We start from the raw sequence: 27071 nt of genomic DNA, 5'->3' as shown, positions 1-27071 counted from the left end.
TAGATTGTAGGACTGCCGGGGTGTTAAGCATATCCCAGTTTAGGTCACCTAACAGAACAAACTCTGAAGCTAGATGGGGGTGATCAATTCACAAATGGTGTCCAGGGCACAGCTGGGAGCTGAGGGGGGTCGGTAGCAGGCGGCAACAGTGAGAGACTTATTTCTGGAGAGATAAACATTTTTAATTAGAAGTTCGAACTGTTTGGGTATGGACCTGGAAAGTATGACATTACTTTGCAGGCTATCTCTGCAGTAGACTGCAACTCCTCCCCCTTTGGCAGTTCTATCTTGACGGAAAATGTTATAGTTTGGTATGGAAATCTCAGAATTTTTGGTGGCTTTCCTAAGCCAGGATTCAGACACAGCAAGGACAACAGGGTTGGCAGAGTGTGCTAAAGCAATGAGTAAAACAAACTTAGCGAGGAGGCTTTTTCGATCACAGAAGTCAACAAATGAGGGTGCCTGGGGACATGCAGGGCCTGGGTTTACCTCCACATCACCCGCGGAACAGAGGAGGAGTAGAATGAGGGTGCGGCTAAAGGCTATCAAAACTGGTCGCCTAGAGCGTTGGGGACAAAGAATTAAAGGAGCAGATTTCTGGGCGTGGTAGAATATATTCAGGGCATAATGCGCAGACGGGTATGGTGGGGTGCGGGTACAGCGGAGGTAAGCCCAGGCACTGGGTGATGATAAGAGAGGTATCTCTGGACATGCTGGCTGTAATGGGTGAGGTCACCGCATGTGTGGGAGGTGGGACAAAGGAGGTATCAGAGGTATGAAGAGTGGAACTAGGGGGTCCATTGTAAACTAAAACAATGAAAACTAACCTGAACAACAGTATACAAGGCATATTGACATTTGAGAGAGACATACAGCGAGGCATAAAGTAATCACAGGTGTTGATTGGGAGAGCTAGCTAAAACAACAGGTGAGACAACAACAGCTAATCAGCTAACACAACAACAGCAGGTAATGGCGATGACTAGTTAGAGAGGGTCGGATTAACTACACAGAGCCTGAGTTCGCGGCTGGGGCCGACAGAAAAAATAAATAAACAGAATGGAGTACTGTGATTAATGGACAGTCCAGTAGGCATCAGCTAAGTAGCCAAGTGATCATAGTGTCCAGGGGGCAGCAGTAGATGGAACAGGGAAGCCCCACTACGCTAGCGACACAGCGTTTAAAGTTAGTAGCGTCTGCTCCGACGGAGGCCGGATGAAGGCACAGCGGATGGAGTATTCGTCGGCAGACCAGTCGTGGTGGTGCGGCGGGCGCCGTGTCGACAGAGAATCCAAGCCAGATGGCGAAAGAGGTATTGTGGAATTTTGTTTGCTAGCCGGGAGATGTGCCTGGCTCACGGCTAACTAGTGCTAGCTTCGTGGCAGTGGCGTTAGCCACTATATCCAATCGGTAGTAGGGATCCGGTGCCAAGGTCCAGAGTTTACAGCAAGGATCCGGTGGAGTTTTGGGCTCTAGCCGTGTATGAGGGGTTCGGGTGAACAGCTGAGTAGAGCTGTGAGCTAGCCAACTGCGAGCTGTGAGCTAGCCAGCTGTGAGCTGTGAGCTAGCTAGCTAGCTGTGAAGATCAGAAGTAGTGGTCCAGGGATTACTGCAGGAATCCAACGTTGTTGTGGAGAGACAGTCCGATATTGGTAGGCAAGCGATATTGGTAGACAGGCGAGTATTATCCAGGCTAAAAACAGGGCTGGTATCTGTGCAGAAGGTAAAAGCCGCTAGCAGTGGCTAACAATGACTAAATAGCTTGTAGCTAATTAGCTGGTTAGCTTCTGGAAATTCTTGAATGTGTTCTAAAATTGAAAATAATAGCGATTCCGTATCACATTGGGTGAGGCAGGTTACCGGAAGGTATAATCGAATAAAAAAATAGAGAAGAGATTGAAAATAAATTTAAATATATATATATATATATATATATATATATATATATATATATATATATATATATATATATATATATATATACAGTGCCTTGCGAAAGTCTTCGGCCCCCTTGAACTTTGCGACCTTTTGCCACATTTCAGGCTTCAAACATAAAGATATAAAACTGTATTTTTTTGTGAAGAATCAACAACAAGTGGGACACAATCATGAAGTGGAATGACATTTATTGGATATTTCAAACTTTTTTAACAAATCAAAAACTGAAAAATTGGGCGTGCAAAATTATTCAGCCCCTTTACTTTCAGTGCAGCAAACTCTCTCCAGAAGTTCAGTGAGGATCTCTGAATGATCCAATGTTGACCTAAATGACTAATGATGATAAATACAATCCACCTGTGTGTAATCAAGTCTCCGTATAAATGCACCTGCACTGTGATAGTCTCAGAGGTCCGTTAAAAGCGCAAAGAGCATCATGAAGAACAAGGAACACACCAGGCAGGTCCGATATACTGTTGTGAAGAAGTTTAAAGCTGGATTTGGATACAAAAATATTTCCCAAGCTTTAAACATCCCAAGGAGCACTGTGCAAGCGATAATATTGAAATGGAAGGAGTATCAGACCACTGCAAATCTACCAAGATCTGGCCGTCCCTCTAAACTTTCAGCTCATACAAGGAGAAGACTGATCAGAGATGCAGCCAAGAGGCCCATGATCACTCTAGATGAACTGCAGAGAGCTACAGCTGAGGTGGGAGACTCTGTCCATAGGACAACAATCAGTTGTATATTGCACAAATCTGGCCTTTATGGAAGAGTGGCAAGAAGAAAGCCATTTCTTAAAGATATCCATAAAAAGTGTTGTTTAAAGTTTGCCACAAGCCACCTGGGAGACACACCAAACATGTGGAAGAAGGTGCTCTGGTCAGATGAAACCAAAATTGAACTTTTTGGCAACAATGCAAAACGTTATGTTTGGCGTAAAAGCAACACAGCTGAACACACCATCCCCACTGTCAAACATGGTGGTGGCAGCATCATGGTTTGGGCCTGCTTTTCTTCAGCAGGGACAGGGAAGATGGTTAAAATTGATGGGAAGATGGATGGAGCCAAATACAGGACCATTCTGGAAGAAAACCTGATGGAGTCTGCAAAAGACCTGAGACTGGGACGGAGATTTGTCTTCCAACAAGACAATGATCCAAAACATAAAGCAAAATCTACAATGGAATGGTTCAAAAATAAACATATCCAGGTGTTAGAATGGCCAAGTCAAAGTCCAGACCTGAATCCAATCGAGAATCTGTGGAAAGAACTGAAAACTGCTGTTCACAAATGCTCTCCATCCAACCTCACTGAGCTCGAGCTGTTTTGCAAGGAAGAATGGGAAAAAAATTGAGTCTCTTTATGTGCAAAACTGATAGAGACATACCCCAAGCGACTTACAGCTGTAATCGTAGCAAAAGGTGGCGCTAAAAGTATTAACTTAAGGGGGCTGAATAATTTTGCCATCCCAATTTTTCAGTTTTTGATTTGTTAAAAAAGTTTGAAATATCCAATAAATGTCGTTCCACTTCATGATTTTGTCCCACTTGTTGTTGATTCTTCACAAAAAAATACAGTTTTATATCTTTATGTTTGAAGCCTGAAATGTGGCAAAATGTCGCAAAGTTCAAGGGGGCTGAATACTTTCGCAAGGCACTGTATATATTTGTATATATATATATTATACTAAAAATGCGAAAAAATACAAAAGTACACGAGAGGACAAAAAAAACACGTCTTCACTGCTACGCCATCTTGGATTTCTATAAAGCACACATTTTATAGAACTCTTATGTTCACTTATTCTCTATTTCAAGCTTCTGGATGTCTTGCCCATGTACATTATATCACAAACAGCGTAGGATGTAAATCACAAAATTTGTTATGGCCTTTAACGCAATCTTTTTCCAGACCTAGGGTGTCGGAACGCTGAGGTGTTGTATTGGTGTTGCACTGAGCTCAATTGCGACAGGGGTAGTTTCCGTCTCAGGGGAGTAAGGAGGGTTTGTTTAGAACCCGTGTTGAGGCTGGCACGGACTAGTCAACTGTTAAAATTGGGTTCCCGTTTGTAGATGAATAAGGGGGATCCTTGAATTCCTGAATTCCAGTGCTGGGTCTGAGGTGAGCATATGCCAGTGAATGTAGAAATGCAAGTAACAAACAACTCAGAAGTTGTAACTTTTTTTTGTATATCTTGGCGAGGTTTAGAGAGCACAATTTGGTATGCCTCTTCCAAACACGGAGTGGAGTAACCCCTGTCCAGAAAACATTGTTTCATGTTGACAGCTTTATCAATATAGTCCTCTGTTGAATGACACGTTTGAGCCTATAGAAATGGCTCTTGGGCACTACTATGAGTGCTACTTGCTAGGAGAAATGTGTTTGTCAGTCTCTTTCTGATATAGAGTGGTGATAAGTTCCCCATTAGCAACCTCGATCCACGTGTCCAAGAAATTGACCCGCTTATCGTCATATTCAATAGAGACTTCAGGTCAGTGTTCCTATTGTTCAAAACGGAAGTGAACTCAGTCTTGTTCAGTGCCAATCCAAACAGAGAATTTCAGCAATATACCTAAACCATTGGAGGATCTTGGAGAAGTAAGGGTTTCTGGTCTCATCACAGAAACATTTGCTCAAAATGGCTCATGTATAAATTAGCATAATTAGGGGCAAAGGTGGAGCCCATAGCAACTCCACTAACAAAGGTTAAAGTAGTTGAGCTTGTGAACTAGAGAAGCCAGTTCACAGAAGAATTCACTAGGTGGTGACATTTCTCCGTGACGGTCCTGTTGGTAATATCCCAGTGCATCTAGGCCTTTTTCATGAGAGATTCATGGTGAGGATCTCTAGATCAAATGTAGCCAATAAGTTGCCAGGGAGATTAGACAGTTCTGATATTTTGTTAATCACATCTGTAGAATCTTTGACGAATGCTGGGAGTTTTTGCACAATAGGCTTAATGAAGGAATCAACAAAGTTGGAGAGTGGCTCCAGAAGAGAGTCAATACTGGCAATTTTGGGTCTGCCCTTAGGTTTAAATAAGCTCTTATGGATCTTAGGTAGCATATAGAAAACAGGTATGACAAGGATTTTGCAATGAAGGTAGTCAAATTCATGTTTAGAGATCCAGTTCTGATCGACGGCAAATGTCAGATAGTTGGTTATCTTTGTCCGATGCAGGGTCAGTTCTGAATTTCCTATAGAAATGTTCATCAGGCTGGTGATAATCTTCTGCCTTATAGTGTGAATGACTACCCCTCCCTTATCGGCAGGTTTAATGACAATCCAAGTTCCTGAATAGCTAGTCTTTCCTCTCGGCTCACATTCTTTGGGGAATAAGTCAGTTTGGAATGAAAAATGTAAAACATTCTGTTCCACAATTCTACAGGTGTGAATGGAAGGATTTGATACTTGCGGCATAAATAAACTATTGGGTTTGTACACAGAGATATTGGCCCTTTGTGCATCATTGGAGTCATTAGACTTGCCAAACATATGCCTAAGTTAAATTTAGTTAAAGTTCACTCTTTATCTCAAAAGAGTTGGTTTCATGTGGGGACAAAAGGGAGGCCTTTGCTTAAAGCAGACGCCTGATGTGTAGTATGTACCTTATCAGATAAGTTGATTACAGCGTCCTCGCCGGTTGGTAGGTGAGGGGTGTACCAGCCAAATTGCAGTGGTCTGAAGGGACAGGTCCATTCCGTGACTTATTTCTATGCTTGAAATGACACTCACGCTTTATTCAAGAGCATGTTGTCCCAACCGATGGCGGGCACAACACAACAGCTTCAGATGTGAAATAGGGTCTAAGCTACCACATATGCGAATGACAATCTGAGTTGACACGTTTTTAGATAATTGATATTAAAGGTTTAAAAATGTTTTACTTTTTATAATGATATAATAAAATACTTTGACAACACTAAGCTTTTAAATGATGTCAAACTCAACCGTTTATATTTTCCAGGAATAAGACGTTGTCTCGTAAAGTATGCAAAATGGGTGAACTTTGAGGACCTTTATCTCCTAAATGTTTTTGCATTCAGGTCAGAAAAGTCCCTTTCTGACCACCTCTTCCATGGGCAAACATGTAAGGAAAATTTTGCTTAAATCAAAAGGGATGCTGTCAATAACAACAACAAAAATAAAATCCGTTCAAATGGATTTACCCTGCTGCTAAATGAGGAAGTGTGTTCTATAAGTTTCTGTGTCTCATTCTCTGTCAGAGGAGTGTTCCGTTTGCAGTGATCGGCAGTAACATGGTGGTGGATGTTAATGGTCGACGGATCCGCGCCCGTCTCTACCCCTGGGGAGTGGTGGAAGGTGCAGATTAAATACAGACACACACGAACATGCACACTCACACACCTTGTAAGTGAACTTGATATAAATGTACTGTACACTCCATTTAAGTTTATTGCAGTTCACTGTTGTCTTGTTGTGCTGTCAGTGGAGAACCAATATCACAGTGACTTTGTCCACCTGAGGAACATGTTGGTGAGGACTCATATGCAGGACCTGAAGGACATGACCCATGACACACACTATGAGAGTTACAGAGCACAGTGGCTGTGCAAGAGCCAACGCACTGATGTGGTAGGGAGACACGCGGAAGAGATTTATCCTTGTGCTTATGATTTTGGTCTATTTTTTTGTTGATTGATGAAATAATATTGATCGTATTAAATAAGTTATTAATTGAATAGAATAATACTTTATTGCCAATTAATATGTAAAATCTCCATTAACTTCATTCTCTTTTAGGATTATGACTTCTGACACACAATCTAATCCAGGAGGCCTTTGGTGTTAAACAAAAGATGATACACTGCTTTCACTATTGCTGGAATAAAGTCACAAGCTAAATGTAGTATCGGTTTCCCTTTTTGATACTGTGTGTACAGTATACTGTGTCAGTTTAGTTGATTTTCAATCCTTCTCGTTCTATTGTGCTAGATGACCAGACAAAATGCTTTTGACTTCAGTGAGGAATGCTTTACTTAAGAGAACAAGGAGCATATCAAACACAGTGGGTGCTGACAAGTATTTTTCTTTGCTCATACAGGAGTAAAAAAGGCCTAGTTCACTTTTTCTTTTACTAACTTTACATACATTACCGGTCAAAAGTTTTAGACACCTACTCATTCAAGGGTTTTTCTTTATTTTTACATTATACATTGTAGAATAATAGTGAAGACATCAAAACTATGAAATAACACATGTAATCATGTCGTAACCAATAGTGTTAAACAAATCAAAAATATTTTAGATTTAAGATTCTTCAAAGTAGCCACCCTTTGCCTTGATGACATCTTTGCACACTCTTGGCATTCTCTCAACCAGCTTCATGAGGTAGTCACCTGGAATGCATTTCAATTAACAGGTGTGCCTTAAGTTAATTTGGGGTATTTATTTCCTTAATGTGTTTGAGCCAATCAGTTGTGTTGTAACAAGGTAAGGGTGGTATACAGAAGATAGCCCTGTTTGGTAAAAGACCAAGTCCATATTATGGCAAAACATTACTTTAAGACATTAAAGATCAAGTTAATACGAAATAAGCCGAATGCATGTTATTATGAGAGAGAGCCTTTATTATGCTGAAATGTTGGCATAGGGTACTTGGCCGGCTTGACTTCATCTCATGCACAGCTTGACATTATGGCCGTTTTTATTTTTCTCCACAATTTGAGGCATTGGGAGATATTCGCGTCATTGTGCAATATACCGTAGATGGTGTTCTCGTTAGTTTACCTATATTGCAGAGAAATCTGAGTTCTCTAAGGCAGACAGAAAAAACAATTGGACCTCCTTGACATAACGTTATTCCGTCTTGAGCAACTGGACGGACATGGGACATTTCATGGATACTAACTAATGCATCTTAACCCGTTCTGATACATTTATGTGGTGACCCAAAACAAAGTCAGACATTTACTTCTAGACCCCATGGACTGCATTGGGCAGAAGTCTCTGGGAAGGAGATCAGCTAGCTAGCTAGCTACCTTACCTTCACCACTAAGAGGACATAGAGGAACAGTTTAGGTAAGTGTCCTTTTTGTCTTGTAATTTCATATTTGGACGGCGAAACAATTAGCTAGCATGATTATATATTCTCTAGCACAACCAACTAGTTAGCAAGCTTTATCTGAATGATGCACTGAAATTAACTACTCTCGAGGGGTTCACTATTGTAGCTAGCTATGGCTATTCTCAAGAACAAGCAAGCCCCTATCCTAGAAGCATGTCTGACTGACTGGTGGAGCATATTCGATGAGCGCTGATTTAATCAAAAGTGCATTACAGGCTGACTCCACCACTCGCGTTGCAAAATACATTTTGAAATCTATGTTATTCAATTATTACGCGCGCCAACGAGCGTCTGCGATGCCAAGGGCTAAAATATAAATCAGTTATATTTCTGACGCAGATCGCGCCTTAAGTCCTGCCTCTCCCATCTCCTCGTTGGTTTATAGAAGCAGGTACCCACGTGCCATCTCCTCATTGGTTATACCCACGTTGGTGATTGAAAGATGAACGAGGTCAGTGGCGGTAATGCACCTAATTTATGAAAGAGAAGAAAAGGCCTGGAAGGAAGAGAGATGACTAGAAACGATTCAGTTGACCGTTCAATGTTAGCTAAAAAATGACAAATTAGCTAGCAACTGCACGCTAACTAGCTACAGTGCCTTGCGAAAATATTCGGCCCCCTTGAACTTTGCGACCTTTTGCCACATTTCAGGCTTCAAACAAAGATATAAAACTGTATTTTTTTGTGAAGAATCAACAACAAGTGGGACACAATCATGAAGTGGAACGACATTTATTGGATATTTCAAACTTTTTTAACAAATCAAAAACTGAAAAATTGGGCGTGCAAAATTATTCAGCCCCCTTAAGTTAATACTTTGTAGCGCCACCTTTTGCTGCGATTACAGCTGTAAGTCGCTTGGGGTATGTCTCTATCAGTTTTGCACATCGAGAGACTGACATTTTTTCCCATTCCTCCTTGCAAAACAGCTCGAGCTCAGTGAGGTTGGATGGAGAGCATTTGTGAACAGCAGTTTTCAGTTCTTTCCACAGATTCTCGATTGGATTCAGGTCTGGACTTTGACTTGGCCATTCTAACACCTGGATATGTTTATTTTTGAACCATTCCATTGTAGATTTTGCTTTATGTTTTGGATCATTGTCTTGTTGGAAGACAAATCTCTGATCACTATTGTAGCTAGCTATGGCTATTCTCAAGAACAAGCAATACCCTATCTGAGAAGCTTGTCCGACTGACTGATGGAGCATATTCAATTAACCTTTAGTCATAATTTTGATGTTCCCAGATTTACTTTAATGTTAAGATTGGGGGGAGACCAATGCAGATTTTAGCTAGCGACCGTTAGCATTGCTAGCTATGTTTTTGACAAACTTTGCTAGCTGATGGCAAAGTTGTTTCCTACTAAAGATAGCAATGTCATATTTCCAGACCATTTAGACAAAAGTCGTTTGCCTCTATCACGACTTTTGGGCACCACCATGGCGCTGCTGGTAGAGGGCAGTTTAAGAACGTTCATAACAATGCTGGAGTTTGTTTTGCATGGCCCGGTGCCCCAGTTGAGCAGAGTTTGCTTTTTTTTAGACCATTCCATGAGTGAAATGTCCCCTTACCCGGGACACCGGGCCTTCCAAAAACGAACTCCACCAATGTAATGACGTGACAGCGGTGCAACCTATGAATAAATCAAATGTTATTGGTCACATGCCTAATACACACAAATCTAAGTAAAGGGATGGAATATGTACATATAAATATATGGATGAGCGGCGTAGGCAAGATGCAATAATGGTATAGAATACAGTATACACATATGAGAAGAGTAATGCAAGCTATGTAAACATAGTGATAGTGATCAATTTATTGAAGTGGCCAATGATTTTGAGTCTATGTAGGCAGCAACCTTTGTGTCAGTGATGGCTGTTTACCAGTCTGATGTCCTTGAGATAGAAGCTGTTTCAATCTCTCAGGCCCAGCTTTGATATGCACCTGTACTGACCTCTCCTTCTGGATGGTAGCAGGATGAACAGGCAGTGGCTAGGGTGGTTGTTGTCCTTGATGATCTTTTTGGCCCATTACCGTGATATCGGGTGGTGTAGGTGTCCTGAAGGGCAGGTAGTTTGCCCCCGGTGATGCGTTGTGCAGACCGCACCACCCTCTGGAGAGCCTTGCGGTTGTGGGCGGTGCAGCTGCCGTACCAGGTGGTGACACAGCCCGATAGGATGTTCTCAATTGTGCATCTGTAAAAGTCTGAGGGTTTTGGGTGACAAGCCAAATTTCTTCAGCCTCCTTGCGCCTTCTTCACCACACTCTGTATGGGTGGACCATTTCAGTTTGTCCGTGATGTGTACGCCAAGGAATTTGAAGCTTTCCACCTCCACTGCGGTTTTGTCGATGTGGATAGGGGGGTGCTCCCTCTGCTGTTTCCTGAAGTCCACGATCATCTTCTTTTGTTGACATTGAGTGAGAGGTTGTTTTCCTGACACCACACTCTGAGTGCCCTCACCTCCTCCCTGTAGGTTTTCTCGTTGTTGTTGGTAATCAAGCCCACTACTGCTGTGTCGTCTGCAAACTTGATGATTGAGTTGGAGGCGTGTATGGCCACACAGTGGCTGAGCATGCAAACGTGTGGGGCCCCAGTGTTGAGGATCAGCAAAGTGGAGATGTTTCCTACCTTCCCCACCTAGGGGTGGCCCGTCAAAATCCAGGAACCAATTGCACAGGGCGTGGTTGAGACCCAGGGCCTCAAGCTTAATGATGAGCTTGGAGGGTACTATGGTGTTGAATGCTGAGCTACAGTCAATGAACAGCATTCTTACATTGGTATCCCTTTTGTCCAGATGGGATAGGTCAGTGTGATGGCGATTGCATTGTCTGTGGACCTATTGGGGCGGTATGCAAATTTAAGTGGGTCTAGGGTGGCAGGTAAAGTGGAGGTGATATGATCCTTGACTAGTCTCTCAAAGCACTTCATGATGACAAGTGAGTAGTCATTTACTTCAGTTATCTTTGCCTTTTTGGGTACAGGAACAATGGTGGCCATCTTGAAGCATGTATGGACAGCAGACTGAGATAGGGAGCGATTGAATATGTCCGTAAACACACCAGCCAGCTGGTCTGCGCATGCTCTGAGAATGCGTCTAGGGATGCCGTCTGGGCCGGTAGCCTTGCGAGGGATAACACGTTTAAATGTCTTACATCTGCCACGGAGAAGGAGAGGGGTGGCCCGCAGTCCTTGGTAGTAGGCCGCGTTGGTGGCACTGTATTATCCTCAAAGAAGGTGTTTAGTTTGACTGGAAGCAAGACGTCTGTGTTCGTGACGTGGTTGGTTTTCTTTTTATAGTCCGTAATTGCCTGTAGACCCGGCCACATACGTCTCGTCTCTGAGCTGTTGAATTGCGAATCCACTTTGTCCTTATACCGACATTTCGCTTGTTTGATTGCCTTGCGGAGGGAATAAACTACATGGTTTATATTCAGCTATATTCCCAGTCATCTTTCCGTGGTTAAATGCAGTGTTTTGCTCTTTCTGTTTTGTGCGAATGCCGCCATCTATCCACAGTTTCTGGTTAGAGTAGGTTTTAATAATACAACATCTCCAATGCACTTCCTTATAAACTCACTCACCAAATCAGCGTATAAATCAATGTTATTCTCTGAGGCTGCCAGGAACATTTCCCAATCTGCGTGTTCAAAACAATCATGAAGCATAGATTCCGATTGGTCAGACCAGCGTTGGATAGTTCTAGTCACGGGTACTTCCTGTTTGAGTTTCTGCCTTTATAGAACGGTAGGAGCAAAATGGAGTCATGGTCGGATTTGCCGAAGGGAGTGCGGGGGAGGGCCTTTGTATGCATCGCGTAAGTTAGAGTAGCAGTGATCCAGTGTATTGCCCGCACGAGTCCTACAATCAATATGCTGATACAATTTAGGTTTCCTTGTTCTCAAATTTGCTTTGTTAAAATCCCCAGCTACAATAAATACAGCCTCAGGATAAATGGTTTCCAGTTTGCGTAGGCTCCAGTGAAGTTCCTTGAGGGCCGCTGTGGTATCGGCTTGAGGAGGGATATGCACGGCTGTGATAATGACTGACGAGAATTATCTTAGGGGATTATGTGCTCAGCATTTGATATGTAAGAAATTCTAGGTCAGGTGAAAGAAAGGATTTGAGTTCCTGTATGTTACGATTACACCACGAGTCGTTAATCATGAAGCATACACCCCCGCTCTCCTTCCCAGAGAGATGTTTTTTTCTGTTGGCGCGACACATAAAGAATGGCTGTACCGACTAATTTCGTCTTATCTAGATACTTACTGCACATTGGCGAGTAATATACTCCGAAGCGGTGGGTGGTGTTGCATGCCTTCGAAGTCTGACCAGGAGGCCGCTCCGTCTACCTCTTCTGCGGCGACGTTGAATTTGGCTCAGCCTCTGGAATCAGATCCAATGTCCTTGGGTGGTGGTGCGAACAAGGGATCCGCTTCGGGAAAGTCGTATTCCTGGTCGTGATGTTGATAAGTTGACGTCGCTCTGATATCCAATAGTTCTTCCCGACTGTAGTTCTTCCCGACTGTATGTAATAACACTTAAGATTTTCTGGGCTAGCAATGTAAGAAATACATTTTAAAAATACTGCATAGTTTCCTAAGGAATAGAAGCGTGGCGACCATCTCTGTCGGTGCCATCAATCCAGACTAATAATTTGCAAAAGATCATAATGAATACTAGTATTATATGGACAGAGTGGACCTGATCCTAGATCAGCACTCCTGCTCTAATGGTGAATTCTGTCTCTCCTTCATCCTTTCTGTAACTTCAGATTGACCCCCCTGGTCTATGATTAGTAGATGTGAGTGAGTGGACATACAGATCTGGGACTAGCCTAGCAACAGTAACTATTGGCAAGGATTTATTAGATATCCAATCACCATGAGAGATGCCTTATCCTTTTCAACACTTCTTTTGCAGGAGGCCAGGAAGAACTCCGAAGTAGGAGCCATGTTCATCTCCATTCAATGCTCTACTGACCGAGGTAGACTATGCTTTGAATAGCAACTGAAACACACTCACATTTGACTTGACCTTATTGTGACAGCACTCTACTCACAGGTAGCCCCATCTTCCTTCCCATCCCATTCACCTCCCTTTCTCCACTTTAGGTGCCAAAGTGGTCTCCCATCTATTTCATAGTGGCTTTGGCTTCCAGGTGGATTAGTTACAATGCCGTTTGCTTCCACCAGCCTCATTTATCAACTAGGGGCTTCACATTCTTCTAGAGGCGCTGATTTTACTTTATAAATTAAATGTTATCATGGTCTGATGACTTACAATAGTGAATGATTATATTCCCTCAGGGGACTGTAAGTGGGCTGTTGCCTGATTAGGAGTTTACAGAAGTTTTTTGGGGAATACATTTTTTTCTATATTATACTGAACAAAAATATAAAACGCAACAATTACAAGGATTTTACTGATTCACAGTTCATATAAGGAAATCAATCAATTGAAATAATTTAATTAGGCCCTAATTTATGGATTTCACATGACTGAGCAGGTGCGCAGCCATGGGTAGGCCTGGGAGCGAAGCCCACCCACTGGGGAGCCAGAATTTGTTTTTTTGCCACAAAAGGGCTTTATTACAGACAGACATACTCCTCCGTTTCATCAGCTGTCCGGGTGGCTGGTCTCAGACGATCCCACAGGTGACGAAGCCGGATGTGGAGGTGCTGGTGTAGTTACACGTGGTCTGCGGTTGTGAGGCCGGTTGGACATACTGACAAATTCTCTAAAATAACATTAGAGGCGGCTTATGGTAGAGAAATGAACATTCTATTCTCTGACAACAGCTCTGGTGGACATTCATGCAGTCAGCATGCCAATTGCACACTCCCTCAAAATTTGACATATCTGTGGCATTGTGCTGTGTGACAAAACTGCACATTTTAGTGGCCTTTTAATGTCCAACACAAGGTGCATCTGTGTAATGATCATGCCACACCTGTCAGGTGAATTATCTTGGCAAAGGAGAAATGCTCGCCTACAGGGATGAAACAAATGTGTGCCTCAAATTTGAGATTAATAAGCTTTTTGTGCATATGGAACATTTCTGGGATATTTTATTTCAGCTCATGAAACATGGGACCAACACTTAACTTGTTGCCTTTATATTTTTGTTCAGTATAATAATTTAGACTTCATCTAATCCCGACCTGACAGTGTGCCTTTCAACTAATCTATTTTGTTTTCCAACCCTCAGGAGATTATGAGAAGGGAGTGGGACACCTGACCAATGCCATAAATGTGTGTAGTTAACTTCAGCAGCTCCTCTAGGTGCTCCAGCAGACCACCTGTCTTTTAGATCTGTCCACTATCAGCCAGGTGAGGATGTTCCCCCATGGAAAGTAAGGGATGCTGTGGCAACAAATTGGCCTAAAGTTGCCTGGTTACCGCTTCCTTTCTCTGAAAAGTCAAATGTACCCCTGAAAATCTTAGTGCATTAAACTGGCAACTATGGACAAGACTGTTTTAAGGCAAGCCATGTTTTCCTGTCATTCAGAATCTGCAATATATTCAGGTAACAAGTTAAGATCTTGCTTATCTCCACTTTGGGTACGCTATTAAAGTTTTGTTCAGCTCTGGCACTCTCCCTACATATTTGCCACTACTTCATCATACATGCACTTTTTTATATTATGTGTATCCTAATTGACGTGCTGGTATCTCCATTCCAGAAACCGCAAACATTCCTTCCTACCACAACCATCCTACAGTACTCAACTACTAACAAACTGCAAATGTCTGAGCTGCGGAGCTCTAGTTGAGCTAGCTCATAGTGGCGTCCGACCTAACTTACTGAGTGTACAAAACATTAAGAACACCATCCTAATATTGAGTTGCACTCCGTCCCCCCATTTTGCCCTTAGAACAACCTTAATTTGTCGGGGCATCGACTCCACAAGGTGTCGAAAGCATTCTACAGGGGTGCTGGCCCATGTTGACTCCAATGCTTCCCACAGTTGTCAAGTTGGCTGGATGTCCTTTGGATGGTGGACCATTCTTGATACACACTGGAAACTTCTGAGCAGCAGCGTTGCAGTTCTTCACACAACCGGTGTGCCTGGCACCTACTACCATACTACTTAAATAGTTTCTTGCCCATTCACCCTCTGAATGGCACACATACACAATCCATGTCTCAAGGCTTAAAGCTGCAATATGTACCTTTTTGGGGCATCCCGACCAAATTCACATAGAAATGTGTGTTATAAATCTGTCACTCTCATTGGAAGCAAGTCTAAGAAGAAGTAGATATGTCCACTTTCTATGCTTCCTGTTAGGCATCAGTTTTGTACACCTGCTTCAAACAGTGGTTTAGATGGTACAATTATTCTCTACACCCCTCAAACTCAACTCTGGACCTCGAAGCCAGTTCCACTGCTTTTTTGTCATTATTCCTCTCTAATCAGGGACTTATTTAGACCTGGTACACCAGGTGGGTGCAATTAGTTATTAGGTAGAACAGAAAACCAGCAGGCTCCGGACCTCGTAGAGCAAGAGTTGAATACGCTCTACGCTATTCTTGCTTGGTTTTTCACATAAATTGACATAAGGCAAACTATTCAAATTTTTGCAACCAGGAACTGGCGGAGCGATTTCTCCATAGTGCACCTTTAAAAATCCTTCTTTAACCTGTCTCCTCCCCTTCAGCTACACTGATTGAAGTGGATTTAACAAGGGATCATAGTATGTTTTGTACACCGTGTAGTTGGCCCTGCTTTCCCGGGTTGTTGGCTATCGTTATTTTATTTTTTATATCTTTCGCCACTCCACGTGCTTCCCCATGCTCGGTGTGATGGTGGGTTCGCTAAGGTATTTCTTATGATTGAGATGTAACTCATTTATTGCTTTGTACTCCAAGCTATTTAAAGTATTGATTGAATAGAGCGCAAACCACCATCCGGGGAGTTTCGGAAATCCAGACCAAGGCAACAGCAGTGACTGGGTTTTGGATTAATGACGGACTCTATTGGTAACTTCATAAAACGAAAGCAGAAATAACTCTCCCAACAAATCACACGTTCGGGTGGACAGGGTTTAAAATGCTAGTGGGAATAGAGGGGATAAGATTATCTGGCCCAGATTAACCCAGTGAGAGGAGTTTGCACCTGGTGAAAAGTGATTGCATTCATTTTGGAACCGCCTCTTGGGCGTGAGCCAGGTGCCCCATTTAAAAGCCCAATGCAAAGTCAGCTCAAAACAAAGGTGACGAAGGCAAGATTAAGCACGTGGTGTAATGAGTAGGGTTGTTGTTTTTACATGCAAAAGTGATTCCTTTTGTAGAAAAAAATGCTTTAAATGGGCCTTCCCAATGACAACTAGTTTTTAAAAATGTTAACATATTTTACGGAGAAGGAATACTGGACGATGCACCATGCTGCCTTATTGACAAAATGACTGAGCGAGGCAAATTACTTTTAGATTTGAGAAGGGCGCTCCTCCCTCACCACTTTTGCTCATTCACCTCACAGGCCATTCTGTTGCACCGCAGCTCAGATTAATAGAACTCCCTCATTGTGCAAGGGCAGTGTTTCCCAACTCCGTTCCTCAACAGTACACATTTTGTTATAGCCCTGGAAAAACACACCTCATTCAACTCAAGGGCTTGATGATTAGTTGACAAGTTGAGTCAGGTGTGCTTGTCTGGGGCTACATTAAAAATGTGTACTGTTGGGGGTACTTGAGGTCTGGAGTTGTGAAACACTGCGCTAGGGCAATAATGCAGATAAGGCAGTGACGTAGAAAAGCCGGATGTCCCAACTCCGTCCGTTCCTCAATGCCAAACTGACGTTTTTTTACGTACAGACGTATAATCCGGTACATTGTGGGAGGCAACCCGTCTGAGACTACCAGCCGGCTATGTATTATTGATTGATGAATGTTGGAACTGGATAACAAACAGGAAGTGCCAGTTTTAATCTTGTAATTTAAAAATACACTTTTTATAAAGTGTTGTCTGGTCCATTGTAATGCTCAGAACTCATGAGCCAATTCAATGGGTGGCCTGACACGAACCAGTCTTCTTATGGTTCCCCCTCAGTAAAAAGGAACTGCCGTAGTTGTGCCATGTTAGGTAACTCTATAGGCGGTAGGTGTTACATAGTCATATGGCCAATGTATTCTGAAAATATAATTACATTACAGACATGTACTTGCTCTTTAGTGAAGTTCTGGCCACTTTGTTGGAAACCATATTCACGAAAACCTATACTGAACAAAAATATAAAAGCAACATGTAAAGTGTTGGTCCCATGTTTCATTAGCTGAAATAAGATCCCAGAACGATACGCACAAAAATATTATTGCTCTCAAATGTTGTGCTCAAATGTGTTTACATCCCTGTTACTGAGCAATTCTCCTTTACCAAGATAATCCAGCCACCTGACAGCTGTGGCATTACAAGAAGCTGATTAAACAGCATGATCATTACACAGATGCACCTTGTGCTGGGAACAATAAAAGGCCACTCTAAAATGTGCAGTTTTGTCACCCAACACAATGCCACAGATGTCTCAAGCTTTAAGGGAGTGTGCAATTGGCATGCTGACTGCAGGAATGTCCACCAGAGCTGTTGCCAGAGAATTACCATAAGCTGCCTCCAACGTAGTTTGAGAATTTGGCACTACGTCCAACCGGCCTCACAACTGCAGACCATGTGTAACCACACCAGCCCAGGACCTCCACATCAGTCTTCTTCACCTGCAGGATCGTCTGAAACCAGCCACCTGGACAGCTGAGGAAACTGAGGAGTATTTCTGTCTATAATAAAACCCATTCTGATTGGTTGGGACTGGTTCCCCAGTGGGTGGGCCTATGGCTGCGCCCCTGCCCAGTCATGTGAAATCCATAGATTAGGGCCTAGTCCTTATATGATCTGTAACTCAGTAAAATAGTTGGAATTGTTGCATGCTGCGTATATATTTTAGGACAATGTTTCCATCATAGGTCCCCAAGGCTACAGTAAGGGTATTGTTAAATGTTCAGATTGGCCATGACAAATCAATGAACTAATGATATCAACATTGACATTATACCTCACACAACCTTTTCATGTTGACAGTGACAAGGAACAACTTGATATGCATTTATTGTAGGATTTTCTATCTTGTGAAATAAGATGTTTCTTAAAGTATTGACTCAAGCAAATATGATGTAAACAGTACTGGAGGGACAGAGCCAGCAGGTGTGCTTCCTCCATCTTTGGGGATACACTTAGGGGGGGGGGGGGGGGGGTTTCAGAGGAAGCCAAGGATGGTGGATAAATTAAGAGAGTGTTCACTCAGGCCGTGTACCATTTGTCTACTTAAGGGGGTGGCTCTCCCATAGACACCCAATCCGATAGCAGCTGGATCTGGTCTACTTAGTTCATTGACTTGAATTGAAACCGAAAACATTTGGGAGTGGGATGTCTTACTTCTACTTCCGTCTCTGGTGAAGCTCTTGATTCACCTTTCTAGACCAAGAGGTTATGCAGCGGGGTCCAGCTGAGGCTACTATGAAGGAGATGGGAGACCACTTGGCACCTAAGGTGGTGAAAGGGACTTATACCGACAAGTAATGTCAAATGTGTGTGTGTGTGTGTGTGTGCCTGCCTGTCAGTTAGTTAGTTGCTGCTCAAAGAATAGTCTACCTCGGTCAGTAGAGTGTTGCATGGCGATTAACATGGCTCCTACTTTGGCTGGTGGAGTTATTCCTGGCCTCAGCGATGGTCAGCAGACTGCACCAAGAGGCTGAAGGACAGCAGGGGGATCTGATAGGCGCTCTCCTCTCCTGCAATAGAAGTGTTGAATGCAAAATAAAGCATCTCTCCTGGTGATTGGATGTCAAATGAATCCTTGCCAATAATTGAGAAGAGCTGCTGTTGCCAGGCTAGTTCCAGATCTGTATGTCCACTCACCCACATCTACTAATCATAGACCAGGGGGGTCAATCTGAAGTTATAGAAAGGATGGGGGAGAGAGAATTCTTCCTCAGAGTAGGAGTGCTGATCTAGGATCAAGTCCAATCTGTCCAAATTCATTATGATCTTACCTTTTGTAAATTCTTAGTCTGGATCGTTCTCTTGGGTCAAAGTGGACCCTGTACATCAATGAAATATGATTAGTTATGTAAATCCATATCTACATGTACTAGCTAGCACTGTAGTAGTACCTAATATAGAATACTCCCAAGACCGACGGACAGGCTGGCAAACAGACACACAATCTGAGACCTGGGCAAAATAGGCAAATGCTAAACAAATGTTGCTATTCATAGGTTGCACCTCAGTCATTGGGCCATGTCATGCCATTGGTGGAGTTTGTTTTGCATGTCCCGGTGCCCCGGGTGAGGGGATATTTCACTTAAGAAACAAAGCAATGGAATACAATTGACAACCTCTGCCCACCCGGGGCATCGGGCCATGCAAAATTAACTCCACCATTGTTAAGAGTGTTCTCAAGCCGCCCTCTACCGGCGGCGCCATACTGGGATCGGAGGGTCTAATTGGCATCTACACCCTCAGTTTTGGGATGCTTGCACATAATGACAGAGGCGCGCCTAAACGCCCAAATGGGAAGTGAAATGGAGAGGTTTTGGAGGCGGACTTCACGTTCCAGGAAATCGAGGAATACGGGAGAAAGAGAGCGTGTTTGAAATGGAAAAGCGTTGAGGTAGATATTGGTAAAGAAGAACATCAAGACGAAGTGGCTGCTTTACAAATGGGATGCACTGTTGAGTGCCACATCCTGAGGGGTTTGTGCTGGTTGTACGGAGATTGTGACAGCCGGTTAAATGGTCATAAGGCAAGAACAAGATGTATGTCAAGGGAAGTGCAGCATTATCATAAGGAGAAAAATGAGGCGGTCTAAGAGTGAGTGGGAGGAAGAAGGTGAGCTTGAGTTGGTTAAAAAGTGTGGGAATAAGATGGTTTGTTAAAGAAGAAATGGTAGAAAGTGTAAGCAAAGGGAGCTGAAGACAGGAGGAGAAATGAAATTGAATGAGGGCGAAGTATTGGAGGTGGTAGGTGTGAAGTTCTCTGAGCCCGTGGCTTGCACCGAGGGTCAATATAAAGATGAGTCTGACAATAGGAGTGAAGTTTTTGGTAAAGTGGACCCTTGCCTTTTGGCTGATCCATTTTAGGTTTCAGGGTGGGTGAAATCAGAGTTGGGTGCTTTGGAATCGGTGAGGGTAACAAGAAGTGGTCTTGTGATAATTGTATGTGTTTCTGCTGGTTAGAGGGAGCAGGTGCTCCGTGTTAAACGAATGGGGGCAAGCGATGTGAATTGTTTTGCTCTCAAGAAAAGGGTGCCTTTGAAAGTGATTACTGGGGGTTGCAGTAAATGTGAAGGCAGACCAACTGAAGGGAAAGATTCCCGGTGTTTGTGATGCTCGCAAATGGTGCGACGCAGACAGGATGGCGTGAGTGGAGAAACAGAGGAGTCATTGTCTGTTCTTTTGAGTTTTGATGTTGAGTCTTTGCCTGACAAAGTGATGTTATGAAATATAAATTATCCTGTACGAGCTTTGTGCCGACTACATTATGTTGTTACAGGTGTCAAGCTTATGGGCATGTGGCAGCAATGTGTAGGAGGGAGGTTCCAACGTGTGAGAAGTGTGCAAAAGGGCATGAGACAAAGAAATGTGTAGCATTGGGGAAATATGTGTTAATTGTAGGGGTGCCTATGGAGCTGGGGATCAGATGTCCAGTGCGAGAGAGGCAGGTTGAGGTTTCAAGTGTTAGAGTAGTGCAGAAGTTGTCATATGCTGAGGCAATAACAAAAGTTTATCTCAATACTTTGTTATATACCCTTTGTTGGCAATGACAGAGGTCAAAAGTTTTCTGTAAGTCTTCACAAGGTTTTCAAACACTGTTAGTGGTATTTTGGCCCATTCCTCCATGCAGATCTCCTCTAGAGTAGTGACGTTTTGGGGCTGTTGCTGGGCAACACGTACATTCAACTCCCTCCAAAGATTTTCTATGGGGTTGAGATATGGAGACTGGCTAGGCCACTCCAGGACCTTGAAATGCTTCTTACGAAGCCACTCCTTCGTTTCCCAGGTGGTGTGTTTGGGATCATTGTCATGCTGAAAGACCCAGCCACGTTTCATCTTCAATGCCCTTGCTGATGGAAGAAGGTTTTCACTCAGAATCTTACGATACATGGCCCCATTCATTCTTTCCTTTACACGGATAAGTCGTCCTGGTCCCTTTGCAGAAAAACAGCCCCAAAGCATGATGTTTCCACCCCATTGCTTCACAGTAGGTATGGTGTTCATTGGATGACGGGCCTGGACATTTGAGTCCCTGGCGGCGTAGTGTGTTACTGATGGTAGGCTTTGTTACTTTGGTCCCAGCTCTCTGCAGGTCATTCACTAGGTCCCCCCGTGTGGTTCTGGGATTTTTGCTCACTGTTCTTGTGATCATTTTGACCCCATGGGGTGAGATCTTGCGTGGAGCCCCAGATCGAGGGAGTTTACCAGTGGTCTTGTATGTCTTCCATTTCCTAATAATTGCTCCCACAGTTGATTTCTTCAAACCAAGCTGCTTACCTATTGCAGATTCAGTCTTCCCAGCCTGGTGCAGGTCTACAATTTTGTTTCTGGTGTCCTTTGACAGCTCTTTGGTCTTGGCCATAGTGGAGGTTGGAGTGTGACTGTTTGAGGTTGTGGACAGGTGTCTTTTATACTGATAATAAGTTCAAACAGGTGCCATTAATACAGGTAACGAGTGGAGGACAGAGGAGCCTCTTAAATAAGAAGTTACAGTCTGTGAGAGCCAGAAATCTTGCTTGTTTGTAGGTGACCAAATACTTATTTTCCACCATAATTGGCAAATAAATTAATAAAAAATCCTACAATGTGATTTTATGGATTTTTTTTTCTCATTTTGTCTGTCATAGTTGAAGTGTACCTATGATGAAAATGACAGGCCTCTCATCTTTTTAAGTGGGAGAAATTGCACAATTGGTGGCTGACTAAATACTTTTTTGCCCCACTGTAAGTCGTGGAAAATAGAGGTTGTGGTGGTAGCTGCAAAGAGGTATTTGGGTGTGCAAGACATCAGAACAGTTACAGGGTGTGTTAAGTGGTGATGTCCCATCCTTTCAGGCTGAAGTAGAACTAAATAGATTCAAATAGTTGAGTATGGTATTTATTATTCTTTTTGGTGACTATAGTGTTAGATGGTAGGGTATTTGTTGTATTTGTATTATTATTATTATATACATATATATATTAAGCAAAGTATATGCGAGTTATACTCCAGTCTTGTAGATGGTGATAATGCAACATTTATTGGATGCCAACCATCGTTAAACCTCATTGAAGAAGAAGGCCCCATACTGGTGCCCACAAGTCGTGATAGATGGAGGCTAACAACATTTTTGTCTAAATAACACTATAGTGACTTGGAAATAAGATATTGCTGAAGTAAGCAGATGTTTAGTAGGAAACAACTTTCCCATCATTAACATGTCGTCAAATGAATGGCAATGTCAATAGCTAACAAAGTTATCCCAAAATAGCTAGCAATGTTAACGGTAGCTAGCTAAAATCCGAGTTGGAAACCGAGTTGGTCTCCCCCCAATCTTAGCTATCTAACGTTATACTGCATCTGAAGTCAATTCGGATGACATTGAAATTATGACTAAATGTTTTCCTACACATTTTTATACTTTTTATACTCCCTTTAACATTCTTATTTTCAATGGCTGCCTACCCCAGCCAAACCCTCCCCTAACCCAGACGATGCTGGGCCAGTTGTGCGCCGCCCTATGGGACTCACGATAACGGTCGGTTGTGATACAGCCTGGGACCGAACCCGAGTCTGTAGTGATGCCTCTATCACTGCCGGTGCAGTGTCTTAGACCGTAGCGCCACTCAGGATCCCTTAGTAATGTCGTTGTATTTCCAAGCCACTGTAACACGGAACCCAAATCGGCTGCGTGCGTGCGCCATCGTACATACATTTATTTTGTCCCCCCACACCAAACACGATCACGACAACAAAAGTTAAAAAAAAACACAAAAAAAACAACTCTGAACCAATTATATTAATTTGGGGACAGGTCGAAAAGCATTAAACATTTATGGCAATTTACAGTGCCTTGCGAAAGTATTCGGACCCCTTGAACTTTGCGACCTTTTGCCACATTTCAGGCTTCAAACATAAAGATATCAAACTATTTTTTTGTGAAGAATCAACAACAAGTGGGACACAATCATGAAGTGGAACGACATTTATTGGATATTTCAAAAAATTTTAACAAATCAAAAACTGAAAAATTGGGCGTGCAAAATTATTCAGCCCCTTTACTTTCAGTGCAGCAAACTCTCTCCAGAAGTTCAGTGAGGATCTCTGAATGATCCAATGTTGACCTAAATGACTAATGATGATAAATTACAATCCACCTGTGTGTAATCAAGTCTCCGTATAAATGCACCTGCACTGTGATAGTCTCAGAGGTCCGTTAAAAGCGCAGAGAGCATTATGAAGAACAAGGAACACACCAGGCAGGTCCGAGATACTGTTGTGAAGAAGTTTAAAGCCGGATTTGGATACAAAAAGATTTCCCAAGCTTTAAACATCCCAAGGAGCACTGTGCAAGCGATAATATTGAAATGGAAGGAGTATCAGACCACTGCAAATCTACCAAGACCTGGCCGTCCCTCTAAACTTTCAGCTCATACAAGGAGAAGACTGATCAGAGATGCAGCCAAGAGGCCCATGATCACTCTGGATGAACTGCAGAGATCTACAGTTGAGGTGGGAGACTCTGTCCATAGGACAACAATCAGTCGTATATTGCACAAATCTGGCCTTTATGGAAGAGTGGCAAGAAGAAAGCCATTTTTTAAAGATATCCATAAAAAGTGTCGTTTAAAGTTTGCCACAAGCCACCTGGGAGACACACCAAACATGTGGAAGAAGGTGCTCTGGTCAGATGAAACCAAAATTGAACTTTTTGGCAACAATGCAAAACGTTATGTTTGGCGTAAAAGCAACACAGCTCATCACCCTGAACACACCATCCCCACTGTCAAACATGGTGGTGGCAGCATCATGGTTTGGGCCTGCTTTTCTTCAGCAGGGACAGGGAAGATGGTTAAAATTGATGGGAAGATGGATGGAGCCAAATACAGGACCATTCTGGAAGAAAACCTGATGGAGTCTGCAAAAGACCTGAGACTGGGACGGAGATTTGTCTTCCAACAAGACAATGATCCAAAACATAAAACAAAATCTACAATGGAATGGTTCAAAAATAAACATATCCAGGTGTTAGAATGGCCAAGTCAAAGTCCAGACCTGAATCCAATCGAGAATCTGTGGAAAGAACTGAAAACTGCTGTTCACAAATGCTCTCCATCCAACCTCACTGAGCTCGAGCTGTTTTGCAAGGAGGAATGGGAAAAAAGTCAGTCTCTCGATGTGCAAAACTGATAGAGACATACCCCAAGCGACTTACAGCTGTAATCGCAGCAAAAGGTGGCGCTACAAAGTATTAACTTAAGGGGGCTGAATAATTTTGCACGCCCAATTTTTCAGTTTTTGATTTGTTAAAAAAGTTTGAAATATCCAATAAATGTCGTTCCACTTCATGATTGTGTCCCACTTGTTGTTGATTCTTCACAAAAAAATACAGTTTTATATCTTTATGTTTGAAGTCTGAAATGTGGCAAAAGGTCGCAAAGTTCAAGGGGGCCGAATACTTTCGCAAGGCACTGTATTTGGCTAAGGTGTTTCTCAATTCCTGACATTTAATCCTAGTAGAAATGTCCTGTCTTAGGTCAGTTAGGATCCCCACTTTATTTTAAGAATGTGAAATGTCAGAATAATAGTAGAGTGATTTATTTCAGCTTTCATTTCTTTCATCACATTCCCAGTAGGTCAGAAGTTTACATACACTCAATTACTATTTGGTAGCATTGCCATTAAATTGTTTAACTTGGGTCAAACATTTTGGGTAGCCTTCCACAAGCTTCCCACAATAAGCTGGGTGAATTTTGGCCCATTCCTCCTGACAGAGCTGGTGTAACTGAGTCAGGTTTGTAGGCCTCCTTGAGACCAAGCTTTAACTTCCTGACTGATGTCTTGAGATGTTGCTTCAATATATCCACATAATTTTCCTCCTCATGATGCCAATATTTTGTGAAGTGCACCAGTCCCTCCTGCAGCAAAGCACCCCCACAATATGATGCTGCCAACCCGTGCTTCACGGTTGGGATGGTGTTCTTCGGCTTGCAAGCATCCCCCTTTTTCCTCCAAACATAACAATAGCCGTTATGGCCAAACAGTTCTATTTTTGTTTCGTCAGACCAGAGGACGTTTCTCCAAAATGTACGATCTTGTGGCTTCTTCCTTGCTGAGCGGCTTTTCAGGTTATGTCGATGTAGGACTCGTTTTACTGTGGATGTACACTGCTCAAAAAAATGAAGGGAACACTTAAACAACACAATGTAACTCCAAGTCAATCACACTTCTGTGAAATCAAACTGTCCACTTAGGAAGCAACACTGATTGACAATACATTTCACATGCTGTTGTTCAAATGGAATAGACAACAGGTGGAAATTATAGGCAATTAGCAAGACACCCCCAATAAAGGAGTGGTTCTGCAGGTGGTGACCACAGACCACTTCTCAGTTCCTATGCTTCCAGGCTGATGTTTTGGTCACTTGAATGCTGGCGGTGCTTTCACTCTAGTGGTAGCATGAGGCGGAGTCTACAACCCACACAAGTGGCTCAGGTAGTGCAGCTCATCCAGGATGGGACATCAATGCGAGCTGTGGCAAGAAGGTTTGCTGTGTCTGTAAGCGTAGTGTCCAGAGCATGGAGGCGCTACCAGGAGACAGGCCAGTACATCAGGAGACGTGGAGGAGGCCGTAGCAGTGCAACAACCCAGCAGCAGGACCGCTACCTCTGCCTTGTGCAAGGAGGAGCAGGAGGAGCACTGCCAGAGCCCTGCAAAATGACCTCCAGCAGGCTACAAATGTGCATGTGTCTGCTCAAACGGTCAGAAACAGACTCCATGAGGGTGGTAATGAGGGCCCGACCTCCACAGGTGGGGGTTGTGCTTACAGCCCAACACCGTGTAGGATGTTTTTCATTTGCCAGAGAACACCAAGATTGGCAAATTCGCCACTGGCGCCCTGTGCTCTTCACAGATGAAAGCAGGTTCACACTGAGCACATGTGACAGACGTGACATAGACTGAAGACGCCGTGGAGAACGTTCTGCTGCCTGCAACATCCTCCAGCATGACCGGTTTGGCGGTGGGTCAGTCATGGTGTGGGGTGGCATTTCTTTGGGGGGCCATGTGCTCGCCAGAGGTAGCCAGACTGCCATTAGGTACCGAGATGAGATCCTCAGACCCCTTGTGAGGACCATATGCTGGTGCGGTTGGCCCTGGGTTCCTCCTAATGCAAGACAATGCTAGACCTCATGTGGCTGGAGTGTGTCAGCAGTTCCTGCAAGAGGAAGGCATTGATGCTATGGACTGACCCACCCATTCCCCAGACCTGAATCCAATTGAGCACATCTGGGACATCATGTCTCGCTCCATCCACCACAGACTGTCCAGGAGTTGGCGGATGCTTTAGTCCAGGTCTGGGAGGAGATCCCTCAGGAGACCATCCGCCACCTCATCAGGAGCATGCCCAGGCGTTGTAGGGAGGTCATACAGGCACGTGGAGGCCACACACACTACTTTTAAAGAATGACCAGGCATCCTCAACTGACAGGATGAGGTCAATATCCTTTGAGAAGACAGTCCCCATGAGTGACAGAACACTGAGACAATCACGGCGCAACTAGAGAACATTACCAACCCCTACACTCCGTATTTTCCGCTGGTTGCCCCACAACAGCTAGCACTGATCTAGGCTTAAACACCTGCATTTTAGAGCTCCAAGAAAGCAAAAAATACCATGTTTGTATGCAGAGCCCCACCTGTTTTGAGCCCCACCTGCCCTGAATGATGGGTCGCCACTGCTTAGGCCTATGCACTTGTGATTTGAAACAATCCACAGCAAAAAAATGTA

General features: G+C 43.3%; 1 protein-coding gene across 1 annotated transcript in view; it reads left to right on the top strand.

Annotated features, from left to right (window-relative positions):
- The window catches only part of LOC110490109 (septin-5), a 28876-nt gene extending 22048 nt beyond the window's left edge, over positions 1-6828 (top strand). Inside the window, exons 9-10 of the mRNA XM_036945540.1 lie at positions 6171-6267; positions 6395-6828. Of these exons, the coding sequence (XP_036801435.1) occupies positions 6171-6267; positions 6395-6603 (306 nt within the window). The 3' untranslated portion in view covers positions 6604-6828. The remainder of the gene's footprint in view (positions 1-6170; positions 6268-6394) is intronic.
- Positions 6829-27071: the final 20243 nt, after the last annotated feature.

Source organism: Oncorhynchus mykiss, chromosome 15 (genome assembly GCF_013265735.2).
Source record: "Oncorhynchus mykiss isolate Arlee chromosome 15, USDA_OmykA_1.1, whole genome shotgun sequence".
NCBI lineage: Eukaryota > Metazoa > Chordata > Actinopteri > Salmoniformes > Salmonidae > Oncorhynchus > Oncorhynchus mykiss.
This window is presented reverse-complemented; position numbering and strand designations above follow the sequence as displayed.